The sequence below is a fragment of the Gobius niger genome (genome assembly GCF_951799975.1).
Source record: "Gobius niger genome assembly, chromosome: 14".
Classification (NCBI taxonomy): domain Eukaryota; kingdom Metazoa; phylum Chordata; class Actinopteri; order Gobiiformes; family Gobiidae; genus Gobius; species Gobius niger.
Window position 1 is genome coordinate 28,595,895 of NC_136865.1, and position 27,553 is coordinate 28,623,447.

A 27,553-nucleotide genomic window follows, 5' to 3' on the forward strand; every position below is an offset into this window, starting at 1 on the left:
CCAGTTGCTGTTTTGTGAAGGCCGACGACGCCGGAGTTCATGCCGGATTTTGAGCACTTCCGCTTTTCCTACTCAAACATGAATCCTATTTTGGGGGAGAGCAACTTCCTGAGCCCCCACCCGCCGCCGCCGCCGCCGCCGTCGCTGCACCACCCCCTGCAGCACGACCCCTCCGCCTTCGCCCAGGACCCCGGCTACTTCCTGGGCGACGGCTCCGGCTTCGCCCCCAACGACTACCTCTCCGGGATCGACCTGAACTCGCTCCCGCCGTCCGGCCTGGCGTACCTGCACCTGCACCGCGCCCCGCCCGCCGCCGCCGCCCTCCGCAACGACCTGGGCTCCAACATCAGCGTCCTCAAAACCCTCAACCTGCGCTTCCGCTGCTTCCTCGCCAAGGTGCACGAGCTGGAGCGGCGGAACAAGCTCCTGGAGAAGCAGCTGCAGCAGGCGCTCGACAACAGGAAGCTGGAGAGCGGCGCCAAGCTGTTCACGAAGGACATGGGGGTCCAGACCGGGTTCATCAGCCCCATCCCGAACCGGCCGGGGTACATCCCGCTGCAGAACGCCAACAACCCCGCCTACCTGCCGGGCGGGATCCTGTCCCCGACGCTGAACCCGCCGCCGTTCACGGACAGCAACTCGAACGTGGCGAGCCCGCTGGCGAGCCCGGGCGGGGGGGGCAACGTGAACGAGAGGTGCCCCCTGCCGCCCCCGCCGCGCTTCCTGCCCAGCACCATGTGGTCGTTCAATCACAGCAGGAGGTTCGGCCGGGACGGGGCGCTGGCGGCGGCGGCCGGCGGGGGGTGCGGGGCGCCCTGGGCCTGTCCCGACGGCGTGGGGGTGCAGATCGACACCATCACGCCGGAGATCAGGGCGCTGTACAACGTGCTCGCCAAAGTGAAGCGGGAGCGGGACGAGTACAAGAGGAGGTGAGTCAGAAACGGCGCTTTTAATGGGCAAGTTTGGTATCCACGTGTAGCAGGAAAGGCTGTGATCCAAATATGGGCATTTCCTTTGTGGGACAGCAGAGGCTAAAGCAGGGGCTAAACTTCAGGGGACCCACAGTCGCCCTGGGACAAGCCACGACCCAAACATGACTCAGACTTATGAAGTAAAATATTGTCTTTTCCACAAGTATAGTTGTTTAACCTCTTACCACCCGCCTGAACCAAATGCATTCTGTCATCTTTGGCTATAGGTCTGTGTAGCACCTCATTTGAAAGCTAAGACCCACAAAACTGATCTTTTTCCTCGCTTTGTTGCTGTGTTGTGTCACCTTTTGTATGTTTTTTCTTTCTTTCTTTTTTTCCATTTTTGTAATTTTTTTGTTGAATTTTTGTCATTTTTTTTGTTGAGTTTTTGTCACATTTTTGTTGATTTTTTGTCATTTTTCTGTTGAATTTTTTTCATTTTTTTCGTTGAATTTTTTTCATTTTTTTGTTGAGTTTTTTTCATTTTTTTGTTGAATTTTTGTCACATTTTTGTTGAGTTTTTGTCATTTTTTTGTTGAATTTTTGTCATTTTTTTTGGTTGAATTTTTGTCATTTTTTTGTTGAGTTTTTGTCATTTTTTTGTTGAGTTTTTGTCACATTTTTGTTGAGTTTTAGTCATTTTTTTGTTGAATGTTTTAAATTTTTTTGTTGAATTTTTTTTCATTTTTTAGTTGAATTTTTGTCATTTTTTTGTTGAGTTTTTGTCATTTTTTTGTTGAATTTTTGTCATTTTTTTGTTGAGTTTTTGTCACATTTTTGTTGCGTTTACAGCCGTATTTTCTTCTCATTTTTTGTGGCTATTTTGGTGCTTTTGTCCCAAGAAGCTTTTTGATTGGGGTAAAGCCAAACTGGAGACAATGGGATCCGTTCAGGTGGGAGTTAAGAGGTTAATAAGCTACAAAAGCTGAAATGATGACAGACACTTTTTCTGTACAGGTGAAACTCGGGTTTCAATATTACTACAATATATACTTTAAATATTAAAGGAAATGTTTTCTGGCAAAGGCTCGCGACCCACGAGTTGAGAACCAGTGCTCTACAACATCTCCACTTTACTCAGACTCTTTCAGTCTTGGATTTTGAAGTTTGTTTCAGGCAGATTTTTTTAATATCGAGTCTTTGTAACTAACATCTCAACTAATGTAGATTTTTAATTCAAATTTAAACCTTGCTCTGTACATTGTTAAGATTTTGTCGCTCAAGATATCGTCAAGTTTGGCCATTTTTATGTTTAAAGAGACGTTTTTTTTTGCTAGCGTGAAGGCGACGCATAAATACGCAGCAACTTCCCTCTCTCTTGGTACAGCAGCATTTTTTGCCTTTTACTGCATTTGTAGTTTGTGTTTCCACATTGTTTTTATACGTCCTTTTTTTTGTGCCCTGAAGAAAAATATTTTTTCTTTACTAATTTTCTTCCGATACCAGTAGTATCTAGATGAATAATAATAATGAGCTGTGATTCGGTCAAAGCCCCAACTTGACTTTAGCTTCATTAATAACAACAGCTTACACTTGTATTGCACTTTACAAGCCGGTGTCACAAGCTCCTCAAAGTACTTCATAGTCATTATTCATTGTGATAAGCTGTTATTGAAGCCACAGCCGCCCTGGGGCAAACTATAATGTGTTGTTCATATCCTGAGCTCTTGTTATGTCAGTGCCGTCTGCTGGACACGTGTGGAACTCTTTCATTTTTTTTATTTATGCCCCCTAGTGGCTAGAATGAGCATTCTGGTTATTTAAAAATCCATAACTCCGCACAGGAATGGGCTCGAGACTTACTTTTTTTTTTTACCTCCTCTGGAACGTTTGCTCTACAGGGCAGGGGCCGGATTAGGCCCGCGGGCCGTATGTTTGACACCCCTGATACCAAACCGAGCCCTGACTGAGCCCTCCATTATGTAGAGCTCTGGGGTCTCTGAGCGGTTTCACACAAACTGCCTTTATTTTATCTCGTTTGATCCTGGTCGAGCTCCAGCGTCGGCCTCTGATGCTGAGAGATCAAGGTGTAACAGAGAGAAAGTTCAACTGTGTCCATGTAGTCTGTAGAGCAGGTCGTCTCATGATCAGAAGGTTGTGGGTTCGAATCCCAGCTCCTAAAGGTGCACACTGTCGCTGCGTCCTTGGGCAAGACACTTCCTCCTCCTCGCCCCCAGTGTCTGCGTGCACTGGTGTGTGAATGAGTGAGTGGTTCCTTTCTTCTAAAGCCTGATGAAGGTAGAAAAGCTTGATTATATGAAAAAGATCTCTGACATTTAGAACCTGTAGAACCTGTAGCGTCTCACGTGAAGAAAACCGACCGTCCCTCGTATCGACGTGTGGTCGTTTCGGGTTTGTGGATCCATTTCCTCCGAGCAGCGGAGCCTGGAGGAACATTTTCAGGGCCAAGATCGCTGAAAGGGATGGATTTTGGCTGCAGTTTGTTGCAGCAATAATAAACTAATGGAGATTTTCAGATGCAGTTTTGTTTCTGCTTAAACGTGGCCTGTCGTAGCAGATTTCCTTTTGAATACTGACATTTCTCTGATGAAATAAAAGTCTCCGTCTGATGCACAAAGTGATGTCTTTGCGGGTGTTGACTCCTCCACCTCCTCCTCGCGCTCGTACACAGTCGTTATCGATGTTGCGGCGTCTCAGAGATAAACCATTATCACACGGCGAAGTGTCGGGGAGATTTACACACGGCCCTGAGCTCGGAGCTAAAACGCTGAGTCCGACCTTCACACGGATCAATGAATCAAACTCTCTGACCCACCAGAGCTTAGACTCAGCCCCACCGCCGCCACCGCCGCCGCGAGAGAATCCAGATAAATAACATCGGTTAAAGTAACGTTAAGCCGGACACTGAGAGGGGAATTAAGACAGATTATTGAGCAGGTTTGGGCTGAGCCGATGGAACAAGCATTCACTCACTTCAAATAAGAGAAATGTACAGGTAAAATAAGACAAAAACACTTGAAATGAGATCAAAAAAGGTCAAAGGCAAGAAAATAATCATTCCATTGACGGTGATACAGTCCAAATCTGCTCAAAATCAGCACCATCCATCCATTTTCTTCCACTTTTCCGTTGCCGGGTCGTGGGGGCAGTTGTTGGAGCTGCCCAAATCACACCAGCCCCTATGGCGCCTCCTGCAGGTGGGTCCACAGAAGGACGGCCTCATGGGTCTAACCGGGCCTGTTGGTCTCTCATGAGGGGCTTCTGAACCGCTCTTTGTCTGACCCGTCACCTAGGACCTGTTTGCCCTGGGAGACCCTACAGGGGCACAAAGCCCCGACAACAGAGCTCCAGGATCATTCAGGTGCTCAAACCCTCCCCACGTTATGGATTTTTTCCAGTGCACTGCAAATAAGTAATCTGGAAATTAGTACAATTTTCTTTGAAGAGACTAGATGCAAGTTGGTCATTTTATACTCACTACTGCCACCTCAGGTCTTATGCGTAACTACAGCTTCTATATTAAGCTCGTGCATGATGGTGACTCAGACTAAAAGTAGCAACTTTTTGAGTGATTGAGGGTTTTAGAGGCAGTTGTGGTGAACAGGTCTGAGCTCATTCTACAGGACATGGCTGGAACATGTAGGGAGAGGAAAATACTTAGTTTTAACATTTTTAAACTCTGTATAGTCCCTTTAAATAAGTTTGTTGGCCATTGATTTGAGTTGGTAAGAAAAAATATTTTTGCAAAAACTTGTAACTGCACTGAAAGCCACAAAATCCTCACCGTCATCTCTCAAATAGAATAACTGTAGGCGTAAACTTCAAACTTTTAATTTTATTCTACCTTTGTTAAAAACCATCAGCAGCGACAAATGCAGTGAACTACTTTAACTCTCACTGTGACTGTGTTACTTAAGTCCTACTGGCATCTAAAGGCCTTTCCCTCTATTGTGTTACAGGCCTGGCTCTCAGCACACCCAAAGCACATGGCTACTTAACATGTGTAAACAAAAGATCACAGCATCGCAAAGGGAACAGGTATCCTAATGTGTTCAAAGAGAGTATACGCTGCCGTGTACATTAGCAGTATTTATAAGTCTATAACAAACCTACTGTTGTTTACTTCTTATGGGAAGATCAGACTGTTTGGCGGGCCGTATCTGGCCCCCGGGCCGCCAGTTGAATAGGCCGGATCTAGATTGTCATGTGATCATTTTAGTCGGAGCAGTGACCGACACGACTCAGTGGCAGAGACACCGTTTTGAAAGGAAATGTCCAAACACGAAAGGTTTTCCCTGATCACAAACCTGCCACACTCGGCACGGTGGCTTAGCGGTTAGCGCTTTGGCCTCACTGCAAGAAGGTCTCAATCCAGTCCAATCCACTTTATTTGTACATTTAACCAACAAAAATGTTTCCAAAGTGCTGCACATGAGATCCTAAAAACAGAAACAATACTTATTAGCTCTACCACAACAACAAAAAGATTAAAAATAAAACAAAAAAGAATATACTAAAACCTGCATAAAACAATAAATAGTTTGTAAAAGACATTAATAAAAATAAAAATAATTAAAAACATTGAATAAAACTGTAGAATCAACAAGATAAAATAAATAAAAGACACGGGGACCACACAACTCACGCGGTGCACTGCAAAAAGTAAAGCATTGCCTTAAATGACTTGAACTGAGGAAATGTATCTTGTTTTGAGCGGTTTTCACTCATTTAGACACTTTTCCTGATCGGACCCAGTTTACTTTGCTTGTTTGAGGACATTTCAGACCAGTTCTAGGGTAAATCTCGCTTGAAATAAGAAAGTAAAATGAGACTAGACCAATTTTCTTACCCCATTGGCAAAGAAAATGACCTGAAATAAGGACGAAATGTATTGAAACGAGTCAGAAACATCTCAGAACAAGTGAAATAATCCAGGACAAATGCCCAAGAACTTCTTAACTAGTCAAAACAACTAAAATTTGGATTGTTATGCTTAAATTGAGATGTTTATACTGATCTAGTTAAATACTTTTTGCAGTGTGTTAAAAGCCTGAGAATAAAAATGGGTCTTAAGACGAGATTTAAAACCCTCCACTGTGGGGGCCGTTCGGACCTGGGGGGGCAGAGCGTTCCACAGCTTAGGGCCGACAACGGAGAACGCTCTGTCCCCTCACGGGTTCGATTCCCGGACCGCACTGGCAAAAATGAAATCTTATCTGAGAAAAAATGACTTAAAGGGACTATAAGGAGTTTAAAAATATTAAAATTATGTATTTTCCTCCCCCTACATGCTCCAGCCATGTCCTAATGTGTAGAATGAGCTCAGACCTGTTCACCACAACTGCCTCTAAAATCCTGCACTGTCACTCAAAAATGTCTCACTTCGGCCCGAATTGCCGTCATGCACGAGCTTAATACAGAAGGTGCGGTTACACATATGGCCTGAGGTGGCAGTAGTGAGTATAAAATGGCGAACTTGCTTCCAGCCCCTTTAAAAGTGCTTTGAAATAAGACTTTTAATGCTGCTTTTGATACGGTTTTGAAACAAGATTGCCAATGGAACTGGACAGATTTTTCTTGTCTTTGACCATTTTGTCTCATTTCAGGGTTTTTTTTGGTCTTATTTTAAGCGTTCAAGTTAATTTGTCTTATTTTGAGCAAATTAATGCTTGTTCCATTGGCAATCTTATTTCAAGACGAGTCTAAACCTAGTCAAAATCTGCATTAAAAGTCTTATTTCAAGTACAAATCAAGCTATTTTTCTAAGATAAGATGGCATTTTCTCCAGTGCGTGCGGCCTGTTCTGTGTGGAGTTTGCGTGAGTCATATTATGGCAGAAAGTCACATCATTTTAAATATTTTCTCTGCTTTTGGGCTCTTTTATCATACAGTCATGTGACCTCATTTGTGCAGAGAGAGGAGACGTTGAGCTTTGTGACAGTTTTAGTTTCGTGTGGATTCTCCAGCCGTTACAGAGACATTAACCATAACTAACCATTAACCGTTCCCATAGTGACAGTTTTCCTCATGCTGTACATCTCTGTTTTCCTTCTCTCGTTTATTCTCGGACGCTTCCCTCGTCTGAACGAACCTCCAGATTGTGTTTGCGAGAGCGCGTTGGCAAACAGTTCATCACCGCGAGTCGTTAAAGTGCCCGGGAAAGATGAGGACCTTTTAGACCTGGATTTATGCGACGGCCGCTCCGCCGCCATCCGTCTGAAACCCGACACCGCGGGGAATTAAAAACTGACTTCATGCAGCCGTTCAGCTCTGGGCTTTTCAGAGACGCAGCTTCACTTTAGGAGGAAGTGATTAAATGAGTCACGTCGATGAAGCAGCTTTTTCCAACGGCGTCTTTACAGTAAGAACTTATACGGATGAATTTAACTCCTCTTACTCAGGGAGATACTTGTGCTTTGAAGACACTGTGACTCAGGAGGAGTTATAAGGTATTACAACACGACTTTAGTCCTTTTATACTTTACTATATTTACTGAATTGGTTTGTGGATTATGTTCAAATGTTCAGAACAAAAACATGTAAAATGTGACTTAACACATTGAGTGGCAACAATCCAGACCATTTTTCATGATATTTGTAGCACCACAGTGTATTCTATGTTATAGCTATGGACACAGGCTGTGGCTCGTTTGAAAGATGAGACTCTCAGCTCTCCGTAGGTGAGAACAGTTTAATTCTACGTGCCTCAGTTCTTGAGAAATCTAAGCTAAACAGAGGCTAGTTTTCATGAAAATCACAGAGATAATGGGGGTTTTATGAAACTCTCTCCTGTCTGATTAACTCCTCTCTTCTCTCTGGACGGACATTAACGTTATGGTAAGAGGCAAATGCAGAAATATCTCAGTTACAGCGGCAACATTGTTGACCTGTTTTGAAACACGCGTGTTCTCGATCGTTTTTTATGGCGTGTGCATTTAAACAGCCCGGCTCTCTTATTGAAGACTTTAACAGGATGTTTCTCAGTCGTCCTTGGACCGATTTTGACCATTTAGAAACTCAAAGAAATGTTAAAATCTCAACTGTTTCGATATTTCCATGTGAATCCGCTCTGCTTCGTCAAACACTCCAGAGAGCGAGAGAGAAGTGTCGGCTCTACAGCTGTTCACTTTACAACACCTGCCCCCTCAGACAAAAAAAAAGAAAAGAAACGCAATAATAATGTTTTTGATCGTCATTTATTTCACTTCTGTTCATCACAGAGCTACCAAAACCACACATAAGGTGTATTAGGGTTCCCTCCTTAACGCCACCTTAATGTGGTAGAGGGTTTAAGCCCGAAAGATCCTGGAGCTCTGATGTCGGGGCTTCGTGCCCCTGGTAGGGTCTCCCAGGGCAAACAGGTCCTGGTGACGGGTCAGACATAGAGCGGTTCAGAAGCCCCTCATGAGAGACCAACAGGCCCGGTTAGAAACATGAGGCCGTCCTCCTGTGGACCCTCCACCTGCAGGAGGAGCCAGAGGGGGCTGGTGCAATGTGATTTGGGCAGCTGCCCCCATGACCTGGAAACGGACAAGTGGAAGAAGATGGATGGTGTATTAGAGCGTGTAGTTTTGTAATTTAAAAAATATACAGTTTTTCCGTTTTTGGCTCTCAATCTGTTAAGAAGCGCGTGAAGAAATGTGTAAAGTCTTTGTGTAGTTTCCACAAAGGGCTGGAGTTCCCTGGTGCACATTCAGGAACATTCAGCACAGTTTCCAGATTTAGCCACGGCCTCTTTCCATCTGTGGCTCAAGGTCAAGGTCTTTACACAAAAGACATCACAACAACAAACATCACGAGATACAAACAAGGCCTGATGAAACTCACATCGAGCAATAACAGAAAAAGAAGATGCAGAGGGAGGAACGGGTAAACAAGTGGGTTTAAAGGGCGGGTTTGAAACTGCAAAGTCAAACGGACACTGAGGGGCAAAGTCTCCGTCTCCTTGGGCGTTTTGGGAACATCCAGGAGAATAATGTCTGTACACACAACAATAGGGAAAGGCGGTAGCACTTTACATTACGGGCCGGTAAGTCCTTGGTACTTACAGAGGTAGTTCTAGATACTTATCATGGTGCTTACGGTGGTACTAACAGTAATACAGTGGTAATTCTAGGTACTTATGGTGGTACTTACAGTGGTACTTACGGTGGTAATTCTAGGTACTTACAGTGGTACTTACAATGGTACTTGTGGTGGTACTTACAGTGGTTCTCACAGTGGTACTTATGGTGGTACTTAAAATGGTACTTATGGTGGTACTTACAGTGGTAAATTCTAGTAATAATAGTGGTACTTCTAGGTACTTATTGTGGTACTTAAAGGATACTATAGTGAAAATTACAAGGTATGTACTTCTAGATACAGTGGTTGGTTGGTTTTATAGTCACACAATCCTAGAAATGACTTCTGTTTGTAGAAGTACCACATTTACTACCTATGAATTGCTGCTGTAGTATCCTTGAATTACCAATAAGTACCATATATGTATCACTGTAACTACTAGAAACTATCAATTAAATTACCAAAGTAAATAGAAGTACAACCTTCATTACTAAGAGCGTTACCACTGTATCTCTTAGTAACGAGAGATACAGTGGTAACGCTGTGTCTCCCAAACCCTAATCCCAACCCCTAACCCTAGTACCACTGTCATTACTAGCAATTACCACTGTAAGTACCACTGTAGGTCCCACGGATTTACCGGCCCGTAATGTAAAGTGTTACCGGAAAGGCCATATGGTCCAAAATGTATCACAATTTAAAAGACAAATATAGTTATAATTTTACACAAAAGTTTGGAGACGCTTTTTTAGGAATTGTTTTTTGTCTTTTATTTCATCGACATCATAGATTCTCACTGAAGAAGGCAATAATTTATGAATGAATGAAATTATGTTTTAAACAGATTCTTCAAAATGGCCGCCTTTTGCTTTACTTTCTGATTTGCCTTTTTGACTTTTTCTCAGTGCACTACAAAAAGTAAATATCAAGCATTGGCTTAAATGACTTGAATTGAGGAAATGTTTCTTGTTTTGAGCGGTTTTCACTCATTTAGACACTTTTCCTGATCTGACCAAGTTTGCTTTGCTTGTTTGAGGACATTTCAGACCAGCTCTAGGGTAAATCTCGCTTGAAATAAGAAAGTAAAATTGCCAATGAGACAAGACCAACTTTCTTACCCCATTGGCAAAGAAAATGACCTGAAATAAGGACGAAATGTATCGAAACGAGTCAGAAACATCTCAGAACAAGTGAAATAATCCAGGACAAATGCCCAACAACTTCTTAACTAGTCAAAACAACTAAAATTTGGATTGTTGTGCTCAAATTGAGTTGTTAATACTGATCTAGTTAATTACTTTTTGCAGTGTGGAGCTTCATGATGTCGTCTCCGGGAATGTGTTTTCACTTCACAGACTGAGAGAAAGATTAAAGGGTGATAACATTGTGATGAATCTAAAATATAAAACGTATTCTTAAAGGTTCTCTCCTGTGCTCATTCACAGTTTAAGGCCTTCAGTGAGAATCACACAGAGTAAATAGTGTTGGAAATACAGAAAAAGCGTCTCCAAAGCCTTTGACCGGTTCTGTATATTTGGCGAGAGCGTGAACGGGTAAGTGGTTCCTTAATGGGAAGTGCTCTGAGTGCCTAATGCAGGTAGAAAGGCTCTAAATACAGTAAAGGTCATTCACCATTTACATGACATTGAGGTTTTGTAAATGAAAAGGAGAAGTTCGATCCTAACGTCTGGGAAACGTTTCAGTTCGATGTATTGGCACCACTGATGGCTTCACCCTCCAGGTTTTCTCCAGCTCTTCTCTGAGCCCCTGGTGTTTCTCTAGTTTCTCGTGTTCCTGATGTTGAAGTCTTGGTATTTGTCGACCACAGCGGCTTTCCTCTGCTCTTTGTCACCTCCACATGCTTTACCATTCTGTCCGTCTGTGTCTGGACGTCCCACAGGATCTGGGCTCGGTCTTTCTCGACCACCTTTCGTCTTAATTTTAGTCAAAGTGATGTTTCTGACGGCTAAAATTGGACTAAAACTAACTTAACCCCTTAACTCCCGCCTGAACCGAGCACATTTTCTCCAGTTTGGCTTTACCCCAGTCCAAAAGCTTCTGGAAAAAAGCTGTGAAAATTGCAACAAAACTGAGACGAAAACAATGATGGAAATGTGACAAAAAAGTGAGAAAACATTGACAAAAAAGTGGTGAAAAATGTATTAAAAAAGTGGCAAAAATGTCACAAAAATGTCACAAGAAATTGACAAAAAATTGACGAAAAAATTACAAAAAATTGACAAAAAATTACAAAAAATTTATTAAAAATTGATTAAAAAATGACAAAAAATTGATTAAGAAAAAATTAAGAAAAAATGACCCAAAAAATGACAAAAATGTGACAAAAAATGACAAAAAAGTAACAAAAATGAGTTGAACACCCAACAAATAAAATGATGGGGAAAAAATCTGTTGACGTGAGGAAAAAGATCCTCTCGGTTCAGTCGGGGGTTAAGAGGTTAACAGGTTTTCATGAGACTAAAACTATGACTAAAATGTCCAGATATTTTAGTCGACTAAAATAAGACTAAATAGAAATGAAAAGGAGAGACTAAAATCATCCAAACTTCTATTGTCAGTCTGAAAGAGCCTCAGATCATGTAGATCCTCTGCCAAAGGAGCAGCTCCATGAAGCAGGACCTTCATTAAATATGATTATAATGAATGTTATAAATGCAAAGTCGACTAAATTTAAGACAATTTTAGTCGACTAAAACTGGACGACAACTGAAGATTTGTTTTTTACTAAATCTCGACTAAAATTGAAACACATTTTCATCAAAAGACTAAAACTAAATTAAAATATGTTGACACTGCTCTGGAGGAGTTTCCCACTTTGACCTCGGGGTTTCCAGCCCATCCTCTGCACAGATGTTCCTGAACACCAGGCGTGTTATGGCAGTCTTTGAGGGTAATTTGCCATAGTAAGCAGCCTGGGCTGTAGCCTTAGCTTGACGTGTGCTTTTTAGTAAAAACAAATGGAATGTCCAGACTCACAGGATAACGGAGAAGTTTGGGTTTAATATGGTCCAAGTTCCACAAGTTCACATATAGACAGAGGTCCACAGTTCCACAGTTCCACAGTTTTCACAGCACAAGAGTTCCCCCACCTGTCCATTTAATGAACTGCATGGCTACCTGGCCCCACCCAAACACACAAAACATAAATATACTGTAGCTGTTGCCTTTAAAACAAAATAACTTTAAAAGGAAACTAAAACGGCCTTCACCAGGGGTCTCCAACCTTTTTTACCTGGCGAGCTACTTTTACACAACAAGAACGTCGGAAAGCTACTTATGCTTCAAAAACAACTTAAAGCAGTACTAAGTAACGTGTTTACCTTAATAAATCCTTTCCGTAGTCCCTGTGGGAGTAGTGCAAGTGTTTATGGGATGATTGGAGGGTCTTTCATCTCCCCCTGGTGTCTCTGGCCAGAAAACCATGTTTGCAACTTCACTGCCACCGGTCCGGAGAAAGCAATACACAGTAATGAAATCACGAAGAAGAAGCTAACATGCTAACGGGCAAAGCTAACTGCGGGCTAACGTCACTTTAAACAGTATTTACAGCCAAGTTTGAGTGAAAAATAATATTTCCATTGTATAATTGGATGCACAGTAACCCTCTCTCCTTCGCCTTTCCTGTCGGCGTAGTATTTACTCTCCAAGACAATTAATAAGTTAAAAAATCGTAACTTGCTACGACACCTGCAGTTGCGCTTATGGCCTCTAGGGGGAAGAGTTACTTAGTACTGCTTTAAAACTTAATATTCGACTTAGGTGGACTTCACCCTGGAGAATTAGTATTTCAAAGAAAATGAGTCGAGTTTAGGCCTTATACTTTACAAAATTGACCAAACTATTTGCAGATTGTCTTCAACAAGTTCAGAACAAACCGATAATGCATCTAAAATGTGAGTTATCAAGCGTGTAGAGACGTAGAAAGTCTAGAAAGTCCTCTGTGCCGTCCTTTAGTCCGGCTCTGTTTAGCCATTGGTAGGACTTCTTTATATCCACCACTTCAGGTATGTTTGGGTGGTACATCCGTGTAGGGGCTTGTCCTCCCATGACGGGACCTCCAGCACCTCACCCTAGGGCTGCTCGATTATTGAAAAAATAATAATCACGATTATTTTTGTCATAATTGAAATCCCGATTATTCAAACGATTATTTGTTGCCTTTAAAAAAAAATATAAAAAAGTGACAACAATCCAGCAAAAAAGTGACAAAAATCCATTAAAAAAAGACAAAAATCCAGCAGAAAAAAGACAAAAATCCATCAAAAAAGTGACAAAAATCCATTAAAAAAAAAGACCAAAATCCATAAAAAAGTGACAAAAATCCATTAAAAAAAGACAAAAATCCAGCAAAAAAGTGACAAAAATCCATTAAAAAAAGACAAAAATCCAGCAGAAAAAAGACAAAAATCCATCAAAAAAAGACAAAAATCCTTCAAAAAAGTGACAAAAATCCAAAAATTAAAAATTTGAAAAAAAACATAAAAAATTCGAAAAATACATTAAAAAAAAATAAAAAATATCGAAAAAAAATATTATAATCGATTTTTTGCGATTATGCTAATTTTGTAATCGTTTACTGTTGTAATCGAAATCGTAATCGAATCTCGATTAATTGCACAGCCCTACCTCACCCTCTGTCCCCCATTGTCTGAGGCATTCACCGAGTCATCTGTCGGAGCCTTGTCCTTGATATTATTTCACACCAATGCATGATCAGGGTCAGAGTAAATATTCCGCCTGGTCACACGAGTTTAGTTTCAGGCCTAATTTACGACAGACATCAGCTCTCAGCCAGTTCCTGCACATTCAGTTTGATATTTAGCGTCTTCTGTTTCCTTTAAAGCCACTCCGCTTATTCTCGTTATGGGAACTTCTCTGCCTCACTGTGAAATGCACCGCACTGACTTTAACAGATTACTCCGCAGAAATACAGTCGTCACTGTGACGCGGCTGAGGCTCGTGGGAAACGTTATTGGAGGAGAGTTTTAAACAGGTACAGGAGGGAGAGGGAGGAGAGAGGCTGTGGGTGAAGAGGGGACAATGAGGTGACATCACTGAGGGACGGGAGGCGCTGGTGCAATGCAGTCACTGAGGGAGGGAGGAGGAACGATGGAGAATGGAGGAGAGATGGAGGAGAGATGGAGGAGAGATGGAGGAGAGATGGAGGAGAGATGGAGGAGAGATGGAGGAGATGTGCCACAGGTCATGATCTAACGACACCTATACAACCTTTGACTGTCACGTCTCGAGTGTGCAGAGTAAGGCCCGATTCATTTGATATCGTTTTATCTATAGTTAAACCTTTAGGGCCTTACATTCTACATCTACATTCTGCACATTCTCTGTGGCTTCAATGCTAGGGCACATCCTCAGTGATGTTTCCTGGGGTCATGGGATGTTTCGGGTCTTTAACCTCTCACCACCCGCCAAAACCAAATGCATTCTCTCCTCTTTGCCATTGTCGTCACTTTTTATTTCCCTTATGTGTTTTTGTCACTTTTTTATTACCTTTTTGCTGTTCTTTTGTCACTTTTTTGCTGGATTTTTTGTCTTTTTTTTGCTGGATTTTTGTCACTTTTTTGCTGAATTTTTGGAGAGAAAAAAATCTGGATTTTTGTCACGATTTTGTTGAACTTTTGTAATTTTTTTCTGGATTTTTGTCACTTATTTGTTAGATTTTTGTCATTTTTTTGTTAGATTTTTGTCACTTTTTTGTTAGATTTTTGTCACTTTTTTGCAGGATTTTTGTTATTTTTTTGCTGAATTTTAGTAAAAAAAAAGCTGGATTTTTATCACTTTTTTGTTGGATTTTTTTCATTTTTTTCTTTTCTTTTTTTCGCTTTTTTGGTCACTTTTTAGCGCTTTTTTGTTGTGTTTACATCCTCTTTTTTCTTTTTTATCGCTGTTTTGAAGAAGCTTTTAGATTTGGAGAACAGGAGAAAACATGTTCAGGTGGGAGTTAAGAGGTTAAACATCCTCACCCAGGCGACCCAACCCGGGCTGAGCCCGGGCAGCACCCGACCTCCACGGCCCAACACTCGGCCAGGGCTTTGGCAGCAGGATTTTAAGTCCTTATATGTGTCACCCTTCCTCTCACGGGCCTCCTCCAGTCTCTCTTTGCGTAGTTTTATTTTCGCTTATAAACAAAACTGCAAACGAGAATGGGAGCGATTTTATTTATGTTTATTTATACTTATAGGTACCACATTTGCCCGATTCTTAAGAGGTTCTTGACTGGATGCGACAGTTCCCAACGGCAGTAACAGTAACGGGACAATATTCGTAACACGTGGTAATAATTCGTAGTTTGTGGTATTTTTTGTGGTATTTTTGATGTATGCCAATAGTCGATATCTGCCTTTTATCGGCCGATATCTCCGGAACCAAAAGTGATCGAGACTTCCTGTTTTCTGAGCCCTTCCACAACCTGCTAGGTATAATTTCAAAACCACAAGCGATAGAGACTTACCGTTTTTTGTTTTGGAATCTACTGATTTTTGTGTTCCCTCTGAAGTACCTACTAAACATAAACATACAGCGCCCCCTGCTGTCACAGTTCAACACGTTTAGAAGCTTCACACACAGGATTATAGACCAGACATTCTTAGAAATATTAGCCAAAAATATCAGTGGTGTAAATCAGTATCAGCCTCAGAAAAACCCACATTGGTCAACTATTAGATATAGATATAGATATATTTAAACCTTCAATATAATAATAAATGTTTAACTATAGACGATTTGAAAGATAAAAAACAAACAAACAAACATCTAGTTAAATGATATTGACCAACCCTCTTCATGTCCCCAAAAATACATATTGGTCGGGTCCTAATTTTTGTTAACCAGGAAATTCCAACTGAGATTAGGAATCTTTTTCTGGGAGAGTCCTGGTTCCAGAGGAAAAATTATTGTCCATGTTTCTCCACCTAAAGGCTCCGTCCTGGTGGGAATCGAACCCGGGACCTTCTCTCTGTGGTGTTTGTTGCTAAAGCCTCTGTTTCACGTGAGCAGCGACTTCTCATCAGTAAAAGTTGTTTGTTCTGATGTTTGTGTGAGACTTTCAGACTCTGCTCTTCGAGGCCGTCTCTCTCCAGTCACCGTTTTATATTCCACAGTTTTCGTAAACGCTCCAGGTAGAAACGCTCTCGGTGCCAGAGTGACGTCGTCTGACAAAGACGTGTCGAGAATGGATTTTTCTGGAGCCCCAAGGACGGCGAGTGCTTCTGTCTGAGGCCGTTACGTAACAGTGAAGGACGGAGCTGCAGCCGGAATAAAACGCCATTTATCTCACGGATATAGACCTGCCCCGCGCTCTTCAATTATACACACTGTGCATTAGTAATATATGTGTCTGTGGATGAGACGTCTCCCTCTTACTGTGGAGAAAACCATAACAAAATCTGAAGTTCCATATATTCAGGCAAGAAAATATCGCGATAAACGATATTATTGATGACCTCGTAATGCCACAGAAGCTCTCAAGTACTTTCTCTTAACCTCTTGACTCCCACCTGAACCAGGCACATTTGCTCCAGTTCAGCTTTACACAAATCTGAAAGCTACTTGGAAAAAAAGGGTCAAAATAGCAACAAAAAAGAAGAAAAAACAGACAAAAAAATGACATAAAAGTGACAAAAGAAAAGCATCAAAAAAGGGAAACAAAATGTGCAAAAAAGGAAAACAACGCGAGGAAAAATATCCTTCTAGATCAGTTTTGTAGGTCTTTCAAATGAGGTGTTGCTCATGGCTTGGAGATGGTGTGACCTTTTAGATTTGGGTAAAGCTGAGAAAATGCACTTAGTGAAGGCGGGGGTTAAGAGGTTAGAATATCATACAATGAACATGAAATACAATGAGATACAACTTACTTTAGGGAAAATATAAAGCACTGTGTTAGAAAAAATGGAGGGAAAATGCAAATAAATACAGTGGCGATAAATATCCAGTCCAGAATGTATCGTTTATTGAACTATTTTGTGATTATCATGACTTTATAGCCCCATTTCGACAGGACCAGACCGGAGTGGTTTGAAGGTGTTTCCACTGCCAAAAGTGAACCACTCCTCTCTGGGGTCCAAAACCGCTCCGGTCCCAGACCACTTCAGCCACGGGGTCTGGAGTGGTTTGCAAACTAGACCGGTTTGGGGGGAGAGGGAAGGGGGGCTTGTCACCGCTCTGATTGGTCAGGCCAATGCTCAGCTTACATATAAGGCTCTATCACGATTGGGTCACAGAAAATATAGCCATTTTTTGCCATCTCTGCTCACAGCCTATGCCTGATTTTGATATTAAAGGGGGGGTATTATGCAAAATCTACTTTTTCAAGCTTTACATCATGTTATTATGTCATTCCCTCATTAAAAACATGCCTGAAGTGTTGCCTTGGCACAATCACGTATTTTTGAGTAATCTGTAAAAACTCTGATTTTAGGGATAGGTTTGCCTGAGTCCTCCTAGGAACGCCCCCACCTCCTGGAGACGCCTCCGAGCTTTCGTCACCAGCCGAGTAACCAACCACTGCTCCTTAGCAGAACCCCCTCCCCACTGATGCCACAGACAGCGTGTGGAGGGGGCGTGTCGGAAAGGGTCAGAGGTTCTTAAAGAGACAGAGGCCTATTTCAAGACATTCACTACAGCCATTTTGAGAGAGACATTTTATACAAGGCAGTTATTCTAATTTACTGCATTTACAGACCAGCAGAAGGTTTGGTCATCATTGTAGTGTGATATAGACTGGTGCTGTGTGATTGAAAAAAGCATAATACCCCCTCTTTAAATCATTCAATTAAATTATATATTTTTCCTCATATTTATTTATTATATTTGGGGGCCTCGTATCTCCCTCTTTTGTTTTAGAATTCAGTGTCAAACTGAAAAGAATAGGTTTACTCGTTTTTACTCCATGACTTTTCCTCTGGCGCTTGAAAACTGTTCCAACACTGGAGCCTCCGTCCCTCCTAATGGTCAAATGTTGCTTTTGATGCAGGACTAAAGTGATATCAGGCTGTGACATGTGAATATGACATATGGCCACTCCCATAACGACCCAGACCGCGCCCCAAATGAACCGGTCTGAAGTGAACCGGACTTGTCTAGTGCTGTCGAAATGGGCCTTATGTAATGTTTACGCTTAGATACAGTGGCTTCACTGGAAAAATTACTTAACCTCTTACCACCCGCCTAAACCAAATGCATTCTGTCCTCTTTGGCTGTTATATAGGCCTGTGTAACAGCTCATTTGAAAGCTAAGACCCACAAAACTGATCTTTTTCCTTGCGTTGTTGCTGTGTTGTGTCACCTTTTTGTTTTGTTTTTCTTCTTTTTTTAAAAATTATTTTTGTGACATTTTTGTTTAATTTTTGTCTTTTTTTTGTCGGGTTTTTTTGTCATTTTTTGTTGAATTTTTGTCATTTTTTTGTTATTTTTTTGGTGATTTTTGGTGATTTTTTGTCATTTTTTTGTTGAATTTTTGTCGTTTTTTGTCATTTTTTTTGTCATTTTTTTGTCTTTTTTTTTGTTGAATTTTTGTCGCTTTTTGTCATTTTTTGTTGAATTTTTGTCATTTTTTGTTGAATTTTTGTCATTTTTTGTTGAATTTTTGTCATTTTTTGTTGAATTTTAGTCATTTTTTTGTCATTTTTTATGTTGATTTTTTGTCATTTTTTTGTTGAATTTTTGTCGTTTTTTGTCATTTTTTTGTTGAATTTTTGTTATTTTTTGTTGAATTTTTGTCATTTTTGTTGTTGAATTTTTGTCACATTTTGGTTGAGTTTTTGTCACATTTTGGTTGAGTTTTTGTCACATTTTTGTTGCGTTTACATCCTTGGTTTTTGTGGCTGTTTTGGTGCTTTTTTCCCCAAGCAGCTTTTTGATTAGGGTAAAGCCAAACTGGAGAAAATGGGATCTGTTCAGGTGGGAGTTAAGAGGTTAAAATCGCTGACAATTTAAGAAAATAACCCGTTATACAAACTGGAGTAGCATGATTAGTGTAAAGCCACATTTCAAAGAGATTGCCATGGTTTTGTCACCTTTTCGAAGCCTTTTTGTCGTGTTTTTGTCTCTTTTTTGTTGTGATTTCACCGTTTTTTTGTTGCTCTTTAATTAACTCATTAATTGTCCGTGAGAGTAAATACTACGCTGACAGAAAAGACAAAGGGACAGAGGGATATTGTTCATACAATTACACAATGGAGATCATTTTTTGGCTGTAGATACTGTTTAAGTGGTGCTAGCCCACAGTTAGCCTGTTAGCTTCTTCTTCGTGATTCCATTAGTGTGTTTTGGTGACTCCGACCCGGTGCAGGGAAGTTGCTAGTGTATGTATTACCCCCAGAGGGACTACGGAAAGGATTTATTCAGGTAAACAAGTTACTTAGTGCTGCTTTAAAGCCAAACTGGAGAAATCCGACGTCCTCAAGCGGCGCCACCATCATACAAACAATCTGCAGATGAATCGAGAGTTGACATGTTCTGTAGTGACTTTATTTCCCACTTGTGTTTTCTGCAGATGGGAGGAAGAGTACACAGCCAGGATGGACCTGCAGGACAAACTGGCAGAGTTAGACGAGGTAAACGATCCGTAAAAGCTTTCAGGTCATTATAAAGCAGGATGTGGAGGTGGGATGGTTATAAGGTGTGAAATGTGTTGCTGAATTGGACATTTCTTTTATTGCTGCTTAATCAGTAAATGTGTTTCAGGAGCTGCAGGAGAGCGAGGTGGTGCAGGACAAACTCTCTCTCACCGTGAAGCATCTGAGGGCGGAGCTCGTGCTGTTCAAAGGCCTGGTCAGCAACGTGAGTTCAAACATTCTGGAACAACAGAGGGAATGTTTTACACAGAAGGAAAGGTGTGAGTCAGATGTGTTTATGTTTCCAGAACCTGTCAGACCTGGACACGAAGATCCAGGAGAAGGCGATGAAGGTGGACATGGACATCTGCAGGAGGATCGACATCACGGCCAAACTCTGCGACGTGGCTCAGCAGAGGAACAGCGAAGACATGAGCAACATGTTCCAGGTGCAAAACCACGGCCACAGGCTCAGAGGAAGGAACGCTCAAACACAGCCTCGTCATGAGAATGTGTCCCACAGCGACATGAACACAACTCTGAACATGTCTGTGTTCATCTGAAAACAGAAACGTCTCACAGGTTCAGGACAACAAATACTGAGGCCGAGGCTGTTCTCTGAGACGACCCGGAGTCTCGCCTTTTCTCAGGGGACGTCTCAGAGACATCAGGTTGCAGAGACGGCCAGTCATGGTACTCTCTCTATTGGCTCTTTAGTTTACAAGAACTCACGGCTCATTATGGGGAAATAGCTCCTCCTGGTGGCTGACCGTGTATCGTGCCCTTTTTGAATTCTTTAAAGAGGGGGTATTATGCTTTTTTCAATCACATAGCACCAGTCTATATCACACTACAATGATGACCAAACCTTCTGTTGGTCTGTAAATGCAGTAAATTAGAATAACTGCCTTGTGTAAAATTGCTCTCTCAAAATGGCTGAAGCAAATGTCTTGAAATAGGCCTCTGTCTCTTTAAGAACCTCTGAGCCTTTCCGACACGCCCCCTCCACACGCTGTCTGTGGCATCAGTGGGGAGGGGGTTCTGCTGAGGAGCAGTGGTTGGTTACTCGGCTGGTGACGAAAGCTCGGAGGCGTCTCCAGGAGGTGGGGGCGTTCCTAGGAGGACTCAGGCAAACCTATCCCTAAAATGGCCGCCATCAGAGTTTTTACAGATTACTCAAAAATATGTGAATGTGCCAAGGCAACGCATGTTTTTAATGAGGGAATGACATAATAACATGATGTAAAGCTGGAAAAAGTCGATTTTGCATAATACCCCCTCTTTAAGAACTCACGGCTCATTATGGGGAAATAGCTCCTCCTGGTGGCCGACCGTGTATCGTGCCTTTTTTGACTTCTTTAACACATTGAGCCCCAACAATCCAGACCATTTCTCATGATATCTGTAGCACCACAGTGTATTCTATGTTATAGCTATGGACACAAAACCATTTAATTCTACGTGTCTCGGTTCCTGAGAAATCTAAGCTAAACAGAGGCTGGTTTTGATCAAAATCCCTGATTTTTTTTCCTAGAAACGGAGATAACGGGAGTTTTATGAAACACACTATTTTCTGATTAACTCCTCTCTCCTCCCTGGACGGACATTAACGTTATGTGAAGAGGCAAATGCCTAAATATCTCCGTTTCACGCCAAGTTTCAACGACAACATTGTTGACATGTTTTGAAACACGTGTGTTGTCGATCGCTCATTATTTAAACAGCCTGGTTCTCAGATTGAAGACTTTAACAGGATGTTTCTCAGTCGTCCTTGGACCGATTTTAACCATTTAAAAACTCAGAGAAATATTAAAATCTCAACTGTTTCTGCTTTGTCAAACGCGCTCCTCCAACTAAAAAACAAAAGGAAAAAAACACAATAATATATAAAACATCCAGATGTGACTTTTCACAAGTTGTTGATCGTCATCTATGTCAGTTCTGATCATCACAGAGCTCCCAAAGTTCAAGTTTTTCCTTTTTTGTGACTCAATGTGTTAATCATTCAATATTGAGGATTACTAAACATGTTCAGCCACGTATATTTTTCTCTCACCAATTTAAAAAACTGTTGGCTGCGGTCATTTTACTGAATAACATCATAAACTGGACAGAATTAAAGCTGTAGCTATGACATTACATCACATACATACATAAAACTCCTGTATAAGAAGTGGATTTTGTTCTAAAACGTCGTGAACTGTCCAGGTGTCCACTCCGCCCTCCACTCTCACTCGCCGCACCAGGAAGCTGAGCGGCCAATCGGTGAAGGGCAGCAGCGACGGGGACGAGGTCAGCAGCCTATCAGAGAGCGAGGGGGGCGGGGCCAAGGACGAGGAGTCCAGCGCTTCGGCCAATCAGATCAGCGAGCAGGTGCAGAAGATGCTCAACCACCTGTACGTGGATGTTCTCACTAAACACATTATTTTTTACTGCTTTTAAGGCGACGTCTCAGTTTTAAAGCAGTGATTTTGTTGTGGTTCGTTTCCTCTGATGTGTTCCAGGCGGGAGTGTGACTTCGAGGACGACTGCGACAGCTTGGCCTGGGAGGAGACGGAGGAGACGCTGCTGCTGTGGGAGGACTTCCCCGGGTACGGGCTGGTGGAGCCTCAGAGCGAGGTGAGGCTCACAGACGTTACAGCCGTTACTGACGCTGTTATTGTAATGTTTAACACTGTTCCTGTACGTGTGCAGCAGCCGCAGGACGAGTCCATCGAGAAAGTGATCAAAGACACGGAGTCGCTGTTTCAAACCAGGGAGAAGGAGTATCAGGAAACTATCGACCAGATCGAGGTGAGAGGCTGGTCCTGGAGGTTATTGTTTTAGGAAGAAGGCCTGTCGCGATCATTACTATATCGACTTATTGCAAGTAAAGCTCTGCTCTGAAGCCTGTCTGAGCTGTTCTGATTTACACTAAAGGCCTCTTCATACTCCACAAGACGCGAGAACTTTGTTCTTGTTCTTGAGGCAAAAAGAACGAGATCAAAGTTCGTCTGGGCTCTGACATTTCATACTCCACAAGACGTGTTTCTGCCGAACTGCCACGCCCCCTTTTTCCGCAGCCAAAACAAACAAGGAATGACCGAAATAAAACGAGCTACTTGAGTTTAAACTATTATAAAATGTATCAGTCACGATATTGTAAACATTTTGAATATTGACTTCATGTTTAGCCACATCTCCTGCTGGTTTATTATGTTAGAAACGTTAGCGTTAATGTTAAAAGCTTACCTCCGTGTCACTCGGTAAAACCATGTTGTTTGAAGTCTGTGTTGCTCAGTACAGGTTTTGTCCATCCAAGAACCTTCACTGAACATGTTGGTGACGTTTCCCGGTGTTTGATGAAAGGGTCTAAGGTTTACAAGCCTGGTCTCCCTCCGTCCACGAGCCTGAACCACTTTTTCTTAATCACTCGCTTCTTTCACGTAGGTAGCACCAGGCTCTTCTGTTTCCTCTTCGTCCTCGCCCAAAACGTCCGCGTGTTTCTCCCCAGGACTTTTTTGCCATTTGCGTGTCCTTGTAATCCTTCAGCGAACTATCCATGTTGTCTCTATTTTCCGCACCGGTGTTAGGACGTAAACATTGGATTCTCGCTTCCCGCTTCCGCCAAAATAACCCCGCCCACTAAAAATCCAGCCAATCACAGCCAGAGTTCTCGCAGCCCTGCCGAACAAAGTTCTGCTGAGCGGATGCGTCAGCAAGAGCTGCCGAACAGGAGCTGCGAGAACAAAATGACGTCATTTTGTTCTCGCAGCTCTGGGTGCGAGAACAAAGTTCTCGCGTCTTGTGGAATATGAATAGGCCTTAAGGAGACGCACATCAGCGATCATCTGTCCAGTCATCAGTTTGTATTTGTAAAACACGGAGAAAGCAAGTTTTTCCCTCGTAGTTGTCACTGCGACACTTTCCCTCATGGCGATTTTCTCATGCGAGTCTGCGGATCTGCAGCCAGGGAGAGCCCTAACAAGTGCAGCAGTGTTATTGGTTGTCCCGGTCCGCTGTGGAGGTGAGCGAGAGAGCAAAACATAGCACAGCCTGCTGCCGGGCGGTGTTCACGTTTCAGAAATAAACTTTTGCTGCAGAGAAAAAAGATATTTATTAAATGTAAGTTACTAATATTTGAGGATATAGTTGACTATAATATCCTCCAGGTTTTGTATAAAGCAAATAGAAAAATATTGCCAGTGAACCAAGAAATGTTTGAGAAAAGACAAAGTCAGTATAATCTGAAAGGAACATCTTTAACCTCTTAACTCCCACCTGAACCGAGCACTTTTTCTCCAGCTTTACCCCAATCCAAAAGCTTCTGGAAAAAAGGTGTGAAAATAGCAACAAAACTGAGACGAAAACAAGGATGAAAATGTGAAAAAAGTGAGAAAAAATTGACCAAAAATAGAGGAAAAAATGGACAAAAAAGTGATAAGAATTTGACGAAAAAGTGACAAAAAATGGACAAAAAAAATAGAAAAATTTGACGAAAAAGTGGCAAAAAAGTCACAAACATTTGACAAAAATGAGATGACTGCCCAACAAAAAAAGTGATGAAAAAGATCAATTTAGTTTTGTAGGTCTTAGCTTTCAAATGAGGTGTTGCACTGGCCTACAGGATTTGGGTAAAGCTGAACTGGAGAAAATGCTCTCGGTTCAGGCGGGAGTTAAGAGGTTAATAAACCCAGGTTCAATTCTAAGGCAATGGAACGAACTGTTGAAGTGACAGGAATCAGTTTATGGAATAAACTTCAGAAACATAGACATGAATAAAGTTCAATATTTGATCTGAACTAACATGAATACGAAGGTTCTGTATTTTATATATTGTAAATAACTGAATATAGAATACAAAAACATCAGTAAATATATATATATAAGACTGTAAATATATGTATGTAGACATATATACATACTATTTTCCAAAGGACAACGGTGTGAAGTAACAAAAGGGGCAGATATTATAAGACTTGTTCTTCTCCTCTGCTCCGTTTCATTCATACTGTGTTGGCTTGGCAGTTTTATTGTGATTGTATGACATCACTTTTGAATGAAATAAATAAATAAAATGAAAAAAAAAAAAAGAATATGCAGGACCTCTCATTCCTCTGTTTTGAATCTTTGTAAATGTGTAGAAGTGACATTCAAATATTGAAATGATGAAAAAGCCTTATATTGGACTTGCTGCTGCCTGTATAAACCCTGTTGTGGATTATGGACACAATAACCATCTCCTTAAACGTTTCTCCAGTGCCTTTTGGAGGAGCCTTGCTGTTCACGGTTCTCTAAACCGACTTGTGAAGGACAGTTTGTGAAGCATGACTCTGTCTCCTTGTCCAGTTGGAGCTGGCGACGGCGAAGAGCGACATGAACAGGCACCTGCACGAGTACATGGAGATGTGCTCCATGAAGAGAGGCCTGGACGTCCAGATGGAAACCTGCAGGAGGCTCATCACCGAGACGGGAAACAGGTGAGTCCCCTTCGGTTCTGGAGTCTGGGACGTTTTCAGTTTCTGAGATAAGAACCTTTGACACGGCGACAGAGAGCAGCTTATGCCTTCGTAGTTTTATTTCCCCCTCTATTTCCACCTTCATATGCCGAGCAAAGCAGATGCAAAGGGGCATTTTGGTCAGTTTGTGGACTTCTTTCTCATGTGATCTTACTAGTTTACAGTATATTCTTGCAGAGGTGGGACTCAAGTCAAATAACTTGACTGGAGTCAGAGGCAGTTTTCGGGATTTGAGACTTACTTGACCAAAGCTCTAGAAAGACTTGAGTTGGGATTTGCTGTTTGTGACTTGAGTCTTAACTTGGACTAGAGGCCAATGACTCTTATTGACTCGCTGTGACTTTATAGTTATTATTTATTTGAGTGAAACTGTTGAAAGATCAGGAATCGTTGCGTAAAAGTGAAGCATCTATGTTTACATTTGGTAATTAGCCACATGTGTGTTCGGTTTCCTTCCTTTCTTTGGATGCATTAAAAGTTTCTACAGTGAGTGAAGAGGTGAAGATTCATAGACATTTATTAAGGACAGAAAAACGTTTGAAACAATGACTGAAGCTCCGGCGCAGACGGAGCCTCCAGAACCATGATGTTAGAGCTGATTAATGACAGAAATCTTTGGGCTGTTCTGTGTTTTTAAGGCGTTCTCTATAAAGTTACAGCATTTAGAGGTCATTTCCCGCAGCCACACAGAGGCCAGTGACAGCGGGACTGAAGGCTCTGAATCTACTTGGAGCAGGGGCGAATCCGCGTATACAGGGGCTGGGGCATTACAGGGGAACCACTGACAGAAAAACTACTAGAAACTAACAAAAATAAAAATATTATTTTATATTTAACTTTCAGACTGCAGGGAAAAGCAGCTCATGTTTAAAAGTTTAAAAGACTCCCCTTCCTTAAAATGCGGTCCCAGTAATTTTGTACATGGACTGGAGCATTTAAAATTTAAATGTAATCGCTAAATCTTGAGAAAGCACTTAAAGAAGGGGTATTATGCTTTTTTCAATCACATAGCACCAGTCTATATCACACTACAATGATGACCAAACCTTCTGTTGGTCTGTAAATGCAGTAAATTAGAATAACTGCCTTGTATAAAATGTCTCTCTCAAAATGGCTGTAGTGAATGTCTTGAAATAGGCCTCTGTCTCTTTAAGAACCTCTGAGCCTTTCCGACACGCCCCCTCCACACGCTGTCTGTGGCATCAGTGGGGAGGGGGTTCTGCTGAGGAGCAGTGGTTGGTTACTCGGCTGGTGACGAAAGCTCGGAGGCGTCTCCAGGAGGTGGGGGCGTTCCTAGGAGGACTCAGGCAAACCTATCCCTAAAATGGCCGCCATCAGAGTTTACTCAAAAATACGTGAATGTGCCAAGGCAACACTTCAGGCATGTTTTTAATGAGGGAATGACATAATAACATGATGTAAAGCTTGAAAAAGTTGATTTTGCATAATACCCCCTTTAATATTTTCATTTTGAAAAAAAGAATTAGGCTTAACGCTGGCCTTTGCGACTTGAAATGACTTACCGGCTAAAGTAAGACTTGACTTGACTTGACCCCATGAACAATTGACTTGGACTTGCTTGTGACTTGGACCTTCACGACTTGGACTTGACTCAAGACTTGTATTTAGTGACTTACTCTCACCTCTGTGTTCTTGTGTATTTCCTGGTAATGAAGGCAGCATTAATAAACAGAGTTTCTGTGGGTAATTGACTTATGGCATTAAAATATAGTAGTTGGGCATTAAAATGGCATTAAAAAGCTTTGAACTTGACTTGCCTTCATGAACCCTGATTCAGTCGCACGGATTGCGTTTCTTTCCCTCATACTATTATCTCTGTTGTTCTGATGTCGGCGCCTCCGTTTGGTTAAAATCGATATATTTTCCCTCAAAATCTTTCTCCACGTTTCCTCCAAGTTCATGAAGTGAGCTCCCGTTGTCATGGCGACAGAAGAAACGGCCACAGAAACAGAGCCACAGACAGGGACAAAGTGGAGGCTAACCACAATGCTAACGTTAGCTTCATGCTACGTGCTAACGGAAGTCTTCTCTTCTCACAGGAAGTCGCCGTCGCTGGTGCTCCTGAACGCAGCAGACGACTCCGACGCCGACAACAGAGAGAAGAAGAAACCAGACCCGAACAGTGACTGTGAGAGCAGCTGTGGAGCGCCCCCTCTGGCCTGGAGGAAGCCCTAGCACTGCCCCATGATCATCTGCTTACTACAAAGGGCATTTCTCTTACTTCCACCAGGGGTTTTTCACACTTAAACATCCGCTGATGTGACCAACACTCTGTCACAGCGGATTATCTGCACACGTTACTTCCGACTGGACGTCAAACCGTAGCTCGTCTTCAAAAAACTTTTTACCTCGAGTACCACCTCTTATAGGACCTGCATCTGCTGTTTTAGCCATTCCAAAGTAACGTACAGGCATTTATATGATATATTGTATTTTCTGGAGGTAT

The 27,553-nt window shown here is 42.0% G+C and overlaps 1 protein-coding gene across 1 annotated transcript; it reads left to right on the forward strand.

Annotated features, from left to right (window-relative positions):
* Positions 1-27,415, forward strand: LOC306973874 (non-homologous end joining factor IFFO1-like). Its single transcript, XM_079570940.1, has 9 exons — positions 1-929; positions 19,528-19,588; positions 19,719-19,814; positions 19,897-20,037; positions 21,797-21,984; positions 22,093-22,207; positions 22,283-22,381; positions 24,917-25,047; positions 27,147-27,415. Exons 1-9 carry the CDS (start codon positions 40-42, stop codon positions 27,280-27,282), a joined length of 1,857 nt encoding a protein of 618 aa, XP_079427066.1. The 5' UTR covers positions 1-39; the 3' UTR covers positions 27,283-27,415.
* Positions 27,416-27,553: the final 138 nt, after the last annotated feature.